Consider the following 16,415-nt stretch of genomic DNA (forward strand, 5'->3'; position numbering starts at 1 on the left):
AGGACAAAACATAATTCTTTGTATTGGCCAATAAAGCTAGAAAAATATGATTAAAACATGTTTTTAGTTCCTACCACTGTCTTAAAGAGAAAGATGTATGAAATGCTTACCAAGTTATCTTCTGGCAAAATAATATTTTGTTCTGTAGTAGCTTAGAAAATTTAAAATAGCCAGCAGAAATAATTACATATTTAAATTAAGAATATAAAGACATATTCTGATACCAAACCACTATATTAACAGAGGGCTTCTTAAACAGGGGCCTATAATGGGACTTGGGAGTGAGGCTTTGAACTGCCTGACACAATAGAAATTGTAGTCCTACAACTTTCATCAAACGATGGTCTGTAAATCTATCAGATAATTTTAAAAGGGTCTGTGAACCATCTCAAAGCTTAAAAACCACTAATTTATTACAGAGAGGTGTATAATATATAAGCTCTGGATACGTAATATATATAAATTTTGGAAGTGGTAGATAATTCATATAAATTATATGTTATATTCTGATACTTAATGTTTTTAAAAATTGAATCTTATAGGTTAAATATGCATTGTATTTACATACCAATCATACATATAATAAAAATATACTCATAATAGTAACACAAATATAAAAATTACTAGGAATTCAAAATAGCTCACACATTTATTTCTAAAAATAAAATAATTCAAGTATAAATAATTCAAGTATAAATAGCAGCATATTATATTACTTTTATTTTCCTAGTTTTCCTAAAACTACTGGCTCTTTCATTTGTCAACAAATTAAAAACTAACAAAATAATCATTAATAGTGAATTCTAATAAAATGTTACTACTGACATGATCTATACTACACTGAAGATCAGATGATAATTGAATATATAGGGTATGCATATATTGAACAGATAAAACAATGATTTTTATAGTCAAGAATACATTAATATTATTATACATTAAATATAATCAAAAGCAGAGCAAAAAACCTTCATGCTACTATTTCAATGCTAACATGCACATTTTTAAAACATGGTTGCTCCCCAGTCAATCCCTGACTTTTACAAAAAGCAATGAACAAGAAAGATGAATCCCCAAAGAACTGGGGTATCATCTTCAAAATGAGTCTCAGGAGTGTAATTTTTCCAGTGTGAATTAGTTAAAACCTGTTAACATTTCTTCAAAGTGAAAATGGGAAATGAATATAATAATCTAGCACATTTATCTTCAGTTTTAGATTTTTATTATAGTAAAATACTTTGATTTGAGATGCAAATACAAGAAATACTTTCAACCTTATATGCATTTTCATTAGTTAACAAGCTATTGTGCTTCAAATCATTAAAAGCTTACAGCATAATTTATTACAATAACATAGAACCTGGTGTTCAGTACTACTAAAACCCACAATTCTCTTGAGATTTAGATTAGGTATTCAGTAACTAATGACAGTATGAGATCAAAAAGGCCTGAAAAACAAAAAACAGTTATTGCCCCTTCCCAAAACACATTAGGAATTTGGTAACATTTTGCACAATTCCTTAAATCAAATGTTCGGGTTTTTAAACAAATTCCAACAAACTAACCCAAGATAGCTATAATATAATATAGTATTTAGTGATGCTTATAACAGCATTCTTACTGTTAGTAAAAAACAAGAAACAATTCACATTTTAAGAATTAATAGTCAAATACACAATGTAAGACCACCTCAAGAGGTAATAATGTAAGAATTAAGAATGTTAATGAAGCATTTCTCAAGATATACAGAAACATATTTTTTACAAGAAATAAACCTCATTTTAAGTATTGCATGATTGTAAATATGTAAACCAAAATGAATATTAAATTAAAAACTAGCTGCATATACATACAGGTGTCTTTCTTTACTACACACACACACACACACACACACACACACACACACACACACACACAGCATAAATTTCCCGAGGAGAACAGAGGATTTACAGTGCATGATTTAGTAACTCCCAAACCTGAGTACTAACAAACACAAAGAAACAAAGAAATCAGGAGAAAAAGAAAATGAGGATCAAAAGGTACGCAAATTAGTGATTTAGAATGTGGCCATAAAGGCTCCAGGATTCTTTCATATTTACTTTTGTTATACTTGGTCCATTAAGGACACAAGTCTTACTTGTTTTGTATATCCAACAGTCTAAGTAATAAATACTTTTTACCCAATAAACTTAACAGTGCAAGATGAGCAAGGGATGAAATCGACTAATTTCTCAATTATCCATGTTTATATTTGCTTCCCATGGAAAGAAGCTGTCTACTTGTTAATGCATTCTATTTCACCCAGTAACTGTAATGATATATTAAAGGCTACACAGCTGCCTAATACCCTAACAAAAATGAATAAAAAGATGTAACACTACAGGTTGGACATCTCTAAGCTTAAAAATCAAAATGCTTTACAATCTGAAAATTTTTGAACTGCTGACATAATACCATAGGTGGAAAATTTCACACACAACCTTATATTATAGTTGCAGCCAAAACACAGGCACACTATAAACACGTTTGAAATTGCCTTCAGACTATGTAGATAAGGTACGGATAAAAAATAAATCAATTTTTAGAAGTGGGCCCATAGCCAAGATGTATGGGGAAATACTCAAAAATTTTAAAACAAAGCAAACCACATTCAGTGCCATGTATTTTGGTTAAGGGACACTCAACCTAACTATAATAGCTTAAATACAAACAATATCTTAAAGTTTTGTGCTTATTAACATACAGCTGTAAAATAGGTAACCACAAAGAAAAGGATAATAAGATAATAAATTAAATAAAAAGAAAATAATTGCAGGTTAGGTAACTTCACAAAAGTTCTCATTAAAACTGCAATATATCTAGAAAAATCAAAAATTATTACTTTTACCTAAAGGGTAATTATTAGTGATGATTTAAGACAGCCTCTTGAATTAGTCATTGTGCTCGATTCTCAAACAAAAGTGTACATGCAGTGACATTTTTGTCAACCCTCAATTATCTAGGCACAAGAAAAGTTTGTGAGCTCCTTTTAATATTTACATGTTCTGCTACATATGACCCCTTAAGATTGGGAGTCATCTTGTACGTCCAGTACAAGGTAGTCCTTAGATGTCATTCTTTTTTCTTTAAAGTACTTATTTTAAATAGGAAACATTCAGATTATTTTGATAATTATAATTTTTAAACACATATAATCAAACTGAACAATTGTACATTAATAGCTTCATTCTCTCCAAATATACAGCATATTAAATTTAAGTTCATATTTTGTTTCCAATTTGGAGGAAGCATGAAAGTTACTGTATAAAACAATACTGAATCAAATCAAATACCTCACTTATTTTTGAAAAAAATAATTGTAAATAACTTATTTTGACAATTAACTATGAGGGATCTAATTCCAAAAGAACTTATCATTTTTGTCATTAAGGTAACAAATAGGCTCTAAGAAATGGAAAAACAAAGAATCTGTACTTGAAAGTAAAGGCATCTATATGAGTATTCAAGTGCCACATAAGTAAACTTTCTAGTTACAGTTCAACTTCTATTTACATTCATTAAAACTAATAACTTGAAATTAGCATAACCATTAAATAAATTCCATTTTTGACAGGTATAACTTCTAATGGCTGAAAATACATATGAAATAAAATGGCATTTACTCATGAACAAAACAGGTAGGTGAAAAAAGGAGAAAAATAGATTAAAGGAACATATTCTCAAAATTTATATGCAAACTCTCATTTGAGATCAAAGGTTAAACTCACAGCAACTAACACTTCAATTACTAAAATATATGTTCCATTTACTTGTAAAATGGAAAACCACTGCTATGGTTTGTATTTGGTTTGGGTGTGCCCCAATAGGTTCTGACGTTATTCTGATATGAGCTTGTCAGGTGTCTTATAAGAAACTGGTCAAATGGACACGGCTGAGAGGTATGGAACCTTCGAGAAGGTGATGGATTCTCAGGAGCACCACCTTGGGAAGATTACTGCTGGCCTTAGACTTGGAATGTATGTCCCAAGAAGGGGATGTCTTAAATCAAGGCCACACCGTGCATCTGACCTCTTCCCATTTTGCCTGTTTCCTTTGCATTTCTCACCATGTTGTGACACATCCACAAGGGGGTCCGTCCCAGAAGTCAAACAGACAGCCTCCAAAACTGAGCAAATAAACTTCCTTTCTTAAAATACCCAGCCTAGTTTTTTCAAAACATAAAAAGTATACGAAAATTAGCAGTATAATTCCACACTGAGGACTCACCAACATAAACTACACATTCCCTAGAACAGGTGTAGTAATTGCATTAAAAAAAAAGTTTACACACATACTATAAGACAATATTTTCAAATGTCAGGGCAAGTGTCTGCTTTTGAACCCAAAAAGTTCTTTTGCCCATTAGGTGAAGAAGCGATCTGATTCCCACACCCTTCAATATTTAATACTATGCTTTCCTGTTAACATATACTATTCAACATAATATTGATTATGTTTTCCAGGGGCATCACCATTTTTATGTGTAGTCAAGCTACTGATGTGAAAAGTTCAGATCGAGGTGAGAAGTGTCAAAAAATTTTCATTAAAATCAACACTCAAACTCATTTATACGCAGCTAATACCATAGTTTGTTTTAAATTTTAAGGATGAAATCAAGTAGTAGTATAGGAAACATTTACTCCTGTATTTCCAGTTCTTGCTGTGCAGGCAGAAAAAGAAAGAAAATAAAATTAGAAGCATGCAGAAAGATAAAATGTAAACATATACAATAAAAAGCAAAGGCTAAGAACAATTAAGGGTCATTTTATTTTATATTGAAGGTTTAAAAACATTAACAAATATCTTTGTGAATAAGTCAGTCCTGGGAAAATAGCAATTTATACAATATGTACTGTTAAGACACACCAATGTTTAAACTAAAATAAAATCCCAAGAACTTTAATTCTTTTCTGAAGAGTAACAGGACTAATTACATATCATCTTTTTTTCTCGCCACCAGTTTTATTCACCTGAAAAAAATCCAGATTTGCACAATAATGTAAATAAATTAAGTTGGTTGGGAGAAAAAAAGCAACAAATCCCAGTAACTAGCTACAAAGCTGGAAACTAACATTAACGTTAACTACAATGAGCTACTATGCAAATAGTGGAGTTACCTCAGGCTTCTCTTAACACTATCTTTACTGCACAAAAAGAGCTTTGCTCCCATGCAAGGGAAAAATAACCAGTTATTTCCATATCACAGACTACGCTAAAATGAAAACCAAAGATCAAAATCCACCCTACACACCACATGCAACCTTTGAAATAAACTCCTGAGTTAGGACCTTTAAGAATCACCCGTGAAATTCTGGTCCTTGAAATCATGGAAATCAAAGTTTCACTGAAGACCATGAAGAACAGGATTTACCTCAAATAAGTCACAGCCCTCAGACTCCCGCCTGTCGTAGGGACGAATGATGCCGTCTTCGTGGATCAGACGAGGGGGGCGCAGGCTGCACACTTCCTCAGCCGACTCTGCTGCCCTGCATGGAGCAAGAAAACATACATGCAGTTTAAACATGTAAACAGGACTTTTGAAAAAAACTGATCATTTTAAATAACTTGCCCCAAATACGGTACGACACTAATGCATGTAACAAATCAAGTCTGTCTCCCCCACTCCACTCTTTCAGGGAAGGAGACGTCACCATAACAAACGCCAGCATTATGTCTTCTCTGTTTCCTGGTGTGCACAGTGTTTGGCATAGGACGGGTACCAAAAAACACTTGTTGAATAAAAGAGAAACTGAGTCATAAAAGATGTCTTTCTCTCTCTCTCTTTTTCTGGTGATACTTGTCTTTAAAGCTGTTATAGGCTTTTATTATTTTAAGATTTTTAAGAGCAGTCAAGCTACCTAGCTATTTATGTATTGTAGCAACGACGAGCTCCTAGACACCTTACACATGTTACTCATGCAATTAATTACCTTTGAATGCCTTGGAAGGTACTGCTGGCCATATCTATGATTCCACCAGTTGGACGGGCCACAGCACCCACAAGCCCTTTCCCGATTCCTTTAAAGAATCCAGCAGCTCCCTCCTTTTTGGCACCTTCAGAAAATCAAAGATAACATACAAAGATTTGAAATAAGCCAGCTGAAGCTGAACACCTGAAACACGGAACTGCTTTACACAAGAAGCAATGTTTGTTTTTCTAAATAAACTAAACTCAGTTTTAAGTGATAATAAAAGCTCTCAAGGTGTGTTATCCAAGTGATAATAAAAGCTCTCAAGGTGTGTTAGAAATGGAAACCCTTGGGCTTCACACCCAATCTAATGGATCGAAGAAATCTGCAGACAGCAACTTGTGTTCTGATTCACACTCCATGTTCAAGTTTGTGAACTTCTAAGTTAGGAGTATACTGGGTACAACTAATTGTGACCAGAAAACATCAGTTTTCTTTTTTTAACGACAACCATCAGAAGACGTATTAAGTGTCACACTTTGAGAAATACAAAATATAAATTTTACTTAACTATAAGACCCACCCTGTGAAGCACAATGGGAAATCTTTTTCTGACATGGTCCATGGGGTACTTACAACATCATTCCCAGGCCACACAAAATTATCAAGATAAAATTAGCCTGCTATTGATTTATTCAATTTCCATTCATGCGTGCAGTTGCAATGGCAGGGCCAGACAAAAGAATTTCACAGGCCTTATTCTGTCCATGACCACCCCACCCTTGCTGTGAAGTGTACAAACTAAAGGTTAATTCAGTAAAATCAGAGAGAAACAACCATCACCACAATCAATTCAACAAATTTTGTATCACCTCAAAAAAGAAACCTCCCATTCATTAGCAATCAGTCCCATGTCCACGAACCCTCAACACACCCCAACGCACCCACTGCTGCCCAATTTACTTTCCCTCCTCTTTTGTCCCCTAACTCCTACCTAAACAACCACACAAAAAGATACTTGGTGTCACTATGGATTTGCCAGTCCGGCTTTATTCTGGTCTAGCCCTCACTCCTGGGGATGTTTGAGGTGTGAAGTAAGGAAGCACTTGCTTCTGCTTTCTTTTTCAGTCTCTTTCTCTTTCCTTGTCATTCAAATTAAATGGAAATACAAAAATATATTTCTTAAAAATGTGACAATAGGAACTAGCATGGTAGCCTGGTGGCTGGGGTCTTCTCATCACATACTCCAGGATCCTAAATGGGTTCATGTCCTAGCTGCTCCACTTGCCATAAGCTCCCTGCTCGTGGCCTGGGAAAGCAGTAGAGGATGACCCAAAGCCTTGGGACCCTGCACCTGTGTGGGAGGCTCAGGGGAGGCTCAGAGCAGGCTCCTGGCATCTGATCATTCAGCTCTGGCCACTGAGGCCCCTTGGGGAATGAACCAATGGAGGGAAGATCTTCCTCTCTGTCTCTCCTTCTCTCTGAGTCTGCCTTTCCAATAAGAGTAAGTGAATCTTTTTTAAAAAAAGATATAACAATAACATTAACTTACCTTAAAGGGAAAGGAAAAACTGAGTAAAGACCAAACTGTTCTAATGAATAACCAAAATAATTGATGAATAATTTAACTTTTCAAAATAAATTTAATTCAATAACACTCTTAGTCAAGTATGTAATAGCAAAGACATCTATTATATTAATAAATATCAATTCTCCTGACCATTATAAACAGAGGAAATAGTTTGGACCTACCTTCCATGGGTTGTGTTATTATTCCAGTCACTCCACCAAAAACTCCCTGTAACAGAAAATTATCATCAAGTCTCCACTGAAAGCAAAGTGCTTGACTTTAAACCCACCACTAGAGGTCTCTACAGACATACTGGGATGTAATAGTTATGAATTGAGACCTTAATAATGAACAATCTACTCATGTAAGCGGGCACTTTCATGTTGTATATATCCATTTTACATGTAAAACATGGCTTCACAAGTGCCAGAAAGTGATAAATTTCACATTAAAATATCTAATTTTACAAACAAACAGCAGTGAAGCACGCAAGATCCTAACTTGGGCTCTAATACTAGCAACTTATATAACCACAGTTCGTTGATTCAATTTTGAAGGTTTCAGTTTCCACAGCAGTACAGGTAGTAAGCTGAGACCAACCGTCAGTAAGATCTAGCCATAATATGTAAGGACATCACCATGCAACTGTGTGAAAATGCATAACTTAAAATACAGGTAATTCCTTAGAACAACAAACTGCTTGACAAAAGCATTTCGGAGAATGTGATACACACTCAAGATCACTGGCACAAACAGCAATTTTGGCTTCCTAAAAATTCCTTCCAAAATAAAACATGTGCATATTTATACATTATTAATAATTATCAAGTAATGTTAGTAACTAACGTAACTGGATATTCCAAAAACACACAGAAAGAGAACTAAATGATAAATATTAAGATGAAAAAAAAAATCAGACACTTCCAGAAAGACCTTAGGGGCAACCAAAGAGTTTTCTAGGGGCAGTTGTTGTGGCACCTCAAGAACTGCCTCTCCCCGTCCCCTGTCTACATCTCATACCAGATTGCACTTGAAGTTCAAGCCACTGTTTCCAACCCATCTTCCTGCCCAGGTAGGCCGCAGATGATGGTGCAAGTGCCTAAGTGCCTGCCACCCTGAACAGACTGGGACAGAGTTCTAGGATCCTGGCTCCAGCCTGACACAGCCTCAGCTGCTACAGGCATTTGTGGAATGAAGCAGCAAGTGGAAGATTTCTCTGTCTCCTTCTGCTACTCAAAATAATAATAATAAATAGATAAATAAAACACACAAAAGAGAGCCTTACCTGGAATATCTTAGTTACTTGTTATCAAAGAAAACTTAGACATCCTTATTTACAAAGACAATATTCGCAGTATGTCTGTATAATTAAGCAGTACTTGCATGCTACTGATACAGTTCCATGAGCACTAAAAAGGCAGTGACAGGCACTTTGTGGCTTATCTCAAGGTAAGCACATACTCCTTCTACAGAGGCAGTAGGTGACAAGGACCTCAAGAACTCCTTCACTTCCTCACCATCCACAGCAGTGTGCATCTACCTACCTTCACCGTAGCTTCACCCAGCACACAAGCAAACCTTTGTGTGGAGACAACAGGGAAAACACGAAGAGGGCAAATGGGGAGTCCACAAGTTAACACTTCTGGTATTCACCAGCTAGATTTACAGAAGCATTCTAAGTTCAAACCACCTGCCAGAGTACACAGTTGAAGCATATGTGAATAGATTTAAGGTTTCCTAAAGACACCACAGAAGACTTACTCGCAGGAAGCCCTTTCCTCCTCTGGCCAGGCTGTCTCCAAAATCTTTAGGCTGTCGACTCATCTCCTCTCTTCTTTTCTGCTGAAATTCCTTGTCCATAGTAATTGCTGCCAAACCCTTCCCAACAGAACCAGTGATACGAGACACAACTCCTGCAGCACCACCTAACACAAGCCAAGAGAAGTAAACCACATTGTTCCTGTGCAGAGCATTACCACATCTACACAATTATGATAGCTTTAAATAAACACAGGCTTAAATTTAAATTCTAACAGACAAAAATAAGGAAACCTACTTTACCCATCTATCAGAAAAACTGACCACTAAAAACACACACTAAAAGCCACTATTATTTTCTTTTTAAAAAATCTTTTAAAAGGGACACAAGAATGCAATCTGGGGTACCCCAGGTGAGGTTTCTTAGGGGACTCCCCAATTGAATGGCTGGACTCAGACCCCAGCCACAGGAAAAATGACAAGGTACACAGTCTGACCTTGGAGTGCATGTGTTGGCTCTGCACCTCTTCAGTTGCTGATGCCTGTGCAGTGGACAGCTTGCCCATATGCACAGAGGGGACATGGCAGTCAGCCCAGGCCAGCAGAGGACATGCCTCTTCAGAGGATAGAGAGTAGAACAGGTTGGACCACTCTCCTGACCAATTTCTGCAGCACATTCCTGAGGCTCTAGATTTGTGAATTTGTGGATTGGGTCAGCCAAGAGACCTTGGAAATTTTTTTTCTTAACCCTGGGGCAACAAAGGTGATAATGTCTCAAAACTATCAAAACTACTCAAGTAACACCCTTGGAACATTCGTCTCCATATCAGGGTCTCTAAGGTGTCATCAAATAACCACCCTCCATCCCTTGGTGCTGATGTGGTTTGACAGCAAGGAGCAATACTCTTTCTTTTTCCCTCTCATTGTGGACACAGAAAAAAAAATTGAAATATCTAGACCCACATGAGCGTGCATCCCTCTCAACTATGCAAACAACAGAAAGAGAAAGAGAGAGAGAGAAAGAAACAAATAAACAAAGAAATAAATAAAGTAAGAAAGAAAGAAAGAGAAAGAAAGAAACGAAGAAAAGAAGTCAAGTGCACCCTAGCGTCTCTGTGGCCAGGCTCACTACTTCCCATTTTGCTCCATGTTAATGCTTCTGGGAAGGCAATGGAGGATGCCTCAAGCTCTGTGGTCCCTATTTCCATGTGAATACAGCTCCTAGCTACTGAAGCCATCTGAAGAGCAACCAGAGGAAAGATGTCCCTCATTCTCTCTCTGCCTTTCAGACACATGAAATAATTTTTAAAAAGGGTAATTATTAGGAAAGTGATCACTCCTTTATTAATATAAATGTCCTTCAAAAACATTGTATTTATAATAAAAATAAAAACACATAAACAGGTGAAACATACCTACTGTGTGTCCAAAGAGGCTTCTTACTCCTATCACCAACCCTTCAGCAAATTCTTCAGGGCCTTGAACAGCACCCTGGCCAAACAAAGTTTAAGAATTAAATAATCCTACAACTTTTAATAAAATACATCAGGGATTTTATAAATCTCAAACGATCCATTAAGATCATGATCAGACACTCTTCATTTCATACACCAAGTACTGATCGAAAATTGTGTTTAAAGACATTTTCAATCCACAAAATGTTAGCAAAAAAATTTTAAGACAAAAAATGGACAGGTGTAAATCATCAACTTTAACCACAAATGGCAGCTGACTGGCAAGCCAGTACCAAGCTCCACCACAGTGCTAAGCAGTGGGGGGTGGCAGGGAGTTCTAGAATTTTAGCTCTCTTGTTCTTCCAGTTTTTTATTTGTCCTTCCATAATCCTCACAAAATTGGATTCTTGGATTTCTTTAAATGGGGTGAACAGGCCTAATAAAAGCTCGAGTATGAAACAAAATTGGCCCTTAATGCCCCCACAGTCCTTTCCACAACAGAACAGCCTTGAAATGTTCTTCTATCTACTTGGCACTCTAAATATACTTTAAACAACATTAAATTCTGGAAAATGTGGGCATGATTTATTGACCAGCTAAGAACTATAAGTGTTAAATTGTTATTTCAAGCGCTTTTAAAAAAAAATATAAGGTATATTTTTTGTTAAATATTACTCAATTCCAGATACAATTAAAGTGTACGTAGTTTGTCTATGAAGAATAGTAATGTTTTTATGCCCACACTTAAAATAACTAGAAAATCAATACCTGAAAAGGTTCATAAAAGAATGCTTCAACTCCTTCACTCAGGCCTCTAAGCAGTCCAAACGGGTTTCCAAGCACATCCAAACCCAGCACGAGGACATACATCTGCTTCAAGAACTAAAGGGGAAAAGGTGGACTTCTGACTATGACAACATCGTGCAGCAATATGAGAAAAAGGGTGGTACTGATTACATCAACTTTGTGTCTAAGAGGCTGTGTAGAGCAACCATCACTACATCTAGTAATCCATCAGCATTTTCTGTGGGGATTTCAAATTAAACAAAAATAAGCTTGAGGCAGTCTGCCATTTAGCAGACTTTGGTCTTTGTACACTTTGATCCACAAGAAGGAAAGTTACACTCACCTCACATAGGTGAGGATGACTACTAAATTAACATATACTTCAATAATTGCTAGTTGTATCTATTATCAACTTACCATCACTACTACTACTAACATAGATGGTAGATACTTAGCAACCAAATGGGGAATGGTTTATATTCTTCTTTGAAGATGTAAAAACCTGGACTATACACACCATAGGAGAAAAGATTTTCCAACAGAGAAAGAAATGTCACATTACACAGCAGCCTGCAGCTGTTTCTGTGAAAACATACTTAAACTACAAAGTACCTGATGCACAGGCAAGAAGCCAGTTTGGAACACCTCTTGCAATTTCACCAGATTACACATACAAACTGCAGTCAGTGAAGAATTTAAATGCAGTGATGCAAAAATCACTACTTTTTCCCTTGTGATAAAGGTATAACCAGAAATGAAAAAGGCATGGGGAAAATTCTACAAAGGTATATAAAGGCAGACAGAATCAAGCAAACCATTGTAAATTAAGGCAAACATCACTGCACACTGTAGTATCATATGTAAAATATTTCGTTTTCATACATTATGAATACATGGCATATGAGCTACTGTGGTAGGAAATTACCTGTTCACTATAATGCCTAACAACACTCCACATGAGCTGATCTCTCTTGTAAAACTGATAGCGAACTTCGTAATAAGCAAGTCTAAAAGAAAAGGAAAGATTGAAAAATCTTAAGACTGTATTTTGAAAAGAGGGACTTAAAGTATCTGTGATGACTAATTCTAATTACTACTAGTTCTTTCACTATTGGTACACACTCACATAAAATTTATGATTGTTATCTTAATCATACCTTAAGATAATTTTTGTGCTAACATTACAAAAACAGTACAATTGTTTTTTCATAAAGAGTAAAAAGGTTTCTAAACAATCAGAAGTTTAGCTTCCAGTAGAACTTTAAGTTTCTGTTTCTCATTGCCCATTTTGAAACTTTCCTTTACTTTTCTATACAGTTGCAAATATTTAAAGCTTTTTATATACCACTTTATTTTTAATATTATAAACAAATATTTCTCCACATCTTTATTAAAAATTCTACATGCCAGACATGAGCATCAAAACACAGGAATAATGAGTAATTATATAATCTAGATATTATATAATAAACAAGAATAAAAAAAGCATTTTTAAGAGTATAATCAGACATGGATCAAACTCATCCAGAACAAATACTATAGCTGTTAGTTTTCTAAACTAACATTGCATAAATGGAGAGAAGTAATATCCAGAAACAAGATTCTCAGTGCAAATGCTTCCCAAAGTGCTGAACACATGTCTTACTTGAATATAAGGTCATCCACATCAGTCAGAGTAGCACCGATGCTTTTCAACAGCAGGTTGACAGAATGAATCGCAATCATTTCCTGTTTGTCTGATTCATCGCTTCTCAAAGACAGACTCAAATGCAACTAAAGCAAAAATAACATTCAATGAATGAAAACTCAAAAAACAAAACCAAAAATTTACATATAGCAGATACAGGAATTACTAAAATCCCACTGAAAGTTATTAGTTTTCTTTATACAAATAACAATTATTATAGTTATTATTATTTTATTAATCATATATGTGACTCTTATTTGCTTTTTGATAAAACACAAGTTATTCTGTTCCAAAGCCAGAGCTCTAATGTTATTCTAACTATAAAAATATGTGTTCGTAAAAGAGAACAATACTCTACAAAAATAGCAAAACCATTTTAAGAAAACACCAATTGGCACACAAATCATCAGCTGGTCAAAATAATAAGTAATAATTTCTTTTCATCCAATTAAGGTAAATCACTCATCTTGAAAATTAATAACAACTACATTATAATCATGACACAATAATCATTAAGAATGACAGCCATGGTAACAATTAGCATGTCATCAAATGAATGTTCAAAAGGAACAAGGTGCTCAGCTTCCACATACTCTCCAAACTCAGTAGTAAAACACGGCATTTACACTGCCATTTACTTCCTACTTTGGGCTGCAGCACCACCTGATATCCTAGTGTGAAGAAGACAAAGATGATGGGCACATGTAAATCAAGCAGACCACGTGGGCAAGGCCTGGAAAGCTGTTCCTTCAACACAGACTCCTCCCTACCTACATGCAGAGTTACCAGGTGTTAGGGTTGAGGAAAAGCAGCTCAGCCGCAGAGCGAGCCAGCCCTTTCCCAGGGCAACGGCCATGAAACAAGGGAACAACTGGGATTCATTATCTTTACCATTCAACCTCACCACACAACTTCCATTATACTGATAAATTACCAAGCATGCTAACTTCCTTAGATTATGAACTTGCTTTTTTTGGTGAAGTTTATTCAAAAGGTGAGGCAATTACAGACACATGGGCCATATGTAGGGCTAGAGTAGGCAGAGGGGAAAGATGGGAGAGGGATGTTTCTACTTTCAGACAGAGTGAGTTCCTCTCCCTTTGCCTGGCTGCCTATGACCTGTAAAGAGGTGAGTCCCAGGCAAGGAGAGGGTACTGGGGAAGGAGTCACTTCATTAACTCACTTTATACTTCCACGGTAACCCTGTCCAGTAAACAGTCTGTTGAAGACACTGTTCCATCACATAAATAACTTACTTTCTCTTAATAATGAGAAAACAACTATGTATTATCTGTCACAACAAACTGTATTAATTTTTATCTTGACACTATGGACATGCCTGATACTGGGAAACTACCACGTCAATTTTAAGTAATAATTCAATTTTACAAAGCCATTCATTTAATTGAATGGACTGGCAAATGCAATTGAAAATAATGTGCTGGAAAGTTTTTGAGAAGGTAATGGATCACCAATATTTAAAGAGTTTCCTAATTGTAAATCTGGCCCATTACACAAGTTTAGAGCATTATGGTTGATAGCATTTGTGCAATTTACTAAACAGTCACCTTCCCTTATAGAAGAACAACAGAAGGGGAAAGGAAATGGGTTCATAAAGTACAAAATCAGGCAAGTGAAAGGTATCTAATTTTCCGCTCCTTTAGTTACAATCAAACATTTGAAGGACATAAGCAGCCTAATACCTACTTCAGCATTTTCCCGTTCTGGTTACGGCACCCATTACAGCATTCTGTTTATACAGTGATAGGCGTTACAAAGTGCAACCAAAACATTACACGCTGGTAAGTACTTCTATGCTTAATTAACAAATGCTTTCATCAGCTTCTTACGGAATAAAAGGCTTATTAATTCAAGACTAGAGAACATGCTCTGGTGGTTCCTCTGTGGGAATTATGATTGTACATATCTCACAGAGAAGTGTCTTAATTATTTCCAACAATCAATCAAGTTTCCTGCCAAGTATGTGACGCACAAAATTAAAACCTACATGTGTGCAAGAAACGTTCTGAAAGCTTTAAGCCTATTACATTTAAGTTTTCAAAATAATTATAACAGACCTTAACAGGAGAAATATGAAAATGTTCAAAGAAACTAAGCACTGACATATCAGTCATTGAAGTCTCCATTAGTTCTGTATTTAGAGCATCAGTATCTTGTTGGATTAACTTTGTCTGAAAGAAACGAAATCAAGAATTGGTTTTAATGTTTGCTCTATTATATTTAGTCCCCCAAATAGCTGCACTGTTTTAACTTTTATCCTTTCCAAAACAACAAAAAAAAAATGTTACCCGTTTTCTTTCAGCTTCAGGGTCAGTTGCTGGGGTAAACAGTGCCATAATAGCTCCAAGAAACCCCTGATCAACTTTCAAGGCCATTTCCTGAATGAGGACCATGAAATACCTATGGGAAAAGAATTTGTAAAACGGAAACAATTTCTAAAAATCACGTAATTTTAACACTGAAACTGCTTTTCACCAAAAGTCACAATTAAGATCTTGTTGTTTCACCTCTCAATCCCTAAATTAGTAAATCTGAATCTACTTAGAGTGACACGGCATTGGAGGAAAAGCTCCAGTGGAGGCAATGTTGCCGTATTAGCATTTTATGCTGAAAAGGCCATAGTCACCACGTCAGAGATAAATACAACTGAATGACACAGAATAAACTATTCAATTTTTAAACTGCACAGCAATTGTTTTCAATAACACAGCTCACAAATACCTGTAACATTTACATTTTAGTTCCTATTTTACATTCTAATTATAGTTACAAAGAAGGTAGCTGAAGAAATTCCATAACGGAAATTTGGACAGATTATAAAAATTAACATAAGGTTAAGCCTGCAAAGTTATGTGACCCAAAGTAGATTACATGCTGATGTAAAATAAAAAGTAATTTCTAACTTGGAAGTCACTTCCAAAAGGAATAAAATTTCTTCTTTAAGTAGATGCTCATTTAAAATCCCTTTAGAAAAATATTGGAGAGCTTCACTTACTTGAACTGTAAGACTTTACTGTACTCATTAAACCTTGTGATAACACTCACATCAATGAAAGGCTTGGGTTCTAAAAGGAAGAAACAAAAAAGAAAGGGAAATCAAGCTGGCTTCAGGTCAAATGAATATCCACTTCACTTCAGTCATAAAGCATACTTAGATGATCATTTCAACCTGATTTTTGTTTTTGTTTTTA

The 16,415-nt window shown here is 35.5% G+C and overlaps 1 protein-coding gene across 3 annotated transcripts in view; it reads right to left on the reverse strand.

Moving 5' to 3' along the window:
- The window catches only part of VPS13C (vacuolar protein sorting 13 homolog C), a 171,484-nt gene that overhangs the window by 11,196 nt on the left and 143,873 nt on the right, over positions 1-16,415 (reverse strand). For 2 of the 3 annotated variants that reach the window (XM_040969557.1, XM_040969556.1), the window contains 11 exons: positions 16,220-16,289; positions 15,513-15,624; positions 15,282-15,395; positions 13,162-13,289; positions 12,442-12,523; positions 11,499-11,612; positions 10,692-10,767; positions 9,280-9,443; positions 7,701-7,746; positions 5,970-6,093; positions 5,411-5,525 (listed from right to left, as the gene is read on the reverse strand). In XM_040969557.1, the coding sequence (XP_040825491.1) occupies positions 5,411-5,525; positions 5,970-6,093; positions 7,701-7,746; positions 9,280-9,443; positions 10,692-10,767; positions 11,499-11,612; positions 12,442-12,523; positions 13,162-13,289; positions 15,282-15,395; positions 15,513-15,624; positions 16,220-16,289 (1,145 nt within the window). Of the gene's footprint in view, positions 1-527; positions 4,700-5,410; positions 5,526-5,969; positions 6,094-7,700; positions 7,747-9,279; positions 9,444-10,691; positions 10,768-11,498; positions 11,613-12,441; positions 12,524-13,161; positions 13,290-15,281; positions 15,396-15,512; positions 15,625-16,219; positions 16,290-16,415 lie in introns of those variants that run through there. The other variant, XM_040969558.1, reaches the window with a different exon arrangement.

Source organism: Ochotona curzoniae, unplaced genomic scaffold, assembly GCF_017591425.1.
Source record: "Ochotona curzoniae isolate NIBS_2020 unplaced genomic scaffold, NIBS_Ocur_1.0 scaffold_4701, whole genome shotgun sequence".
NCBI classification, from domain to species: Eukaryota; Metazoa; Chordata; class Mammalia; order Lagomorpha; family Ochotonidae; genus Ochotona; species Ochotona curzoniae.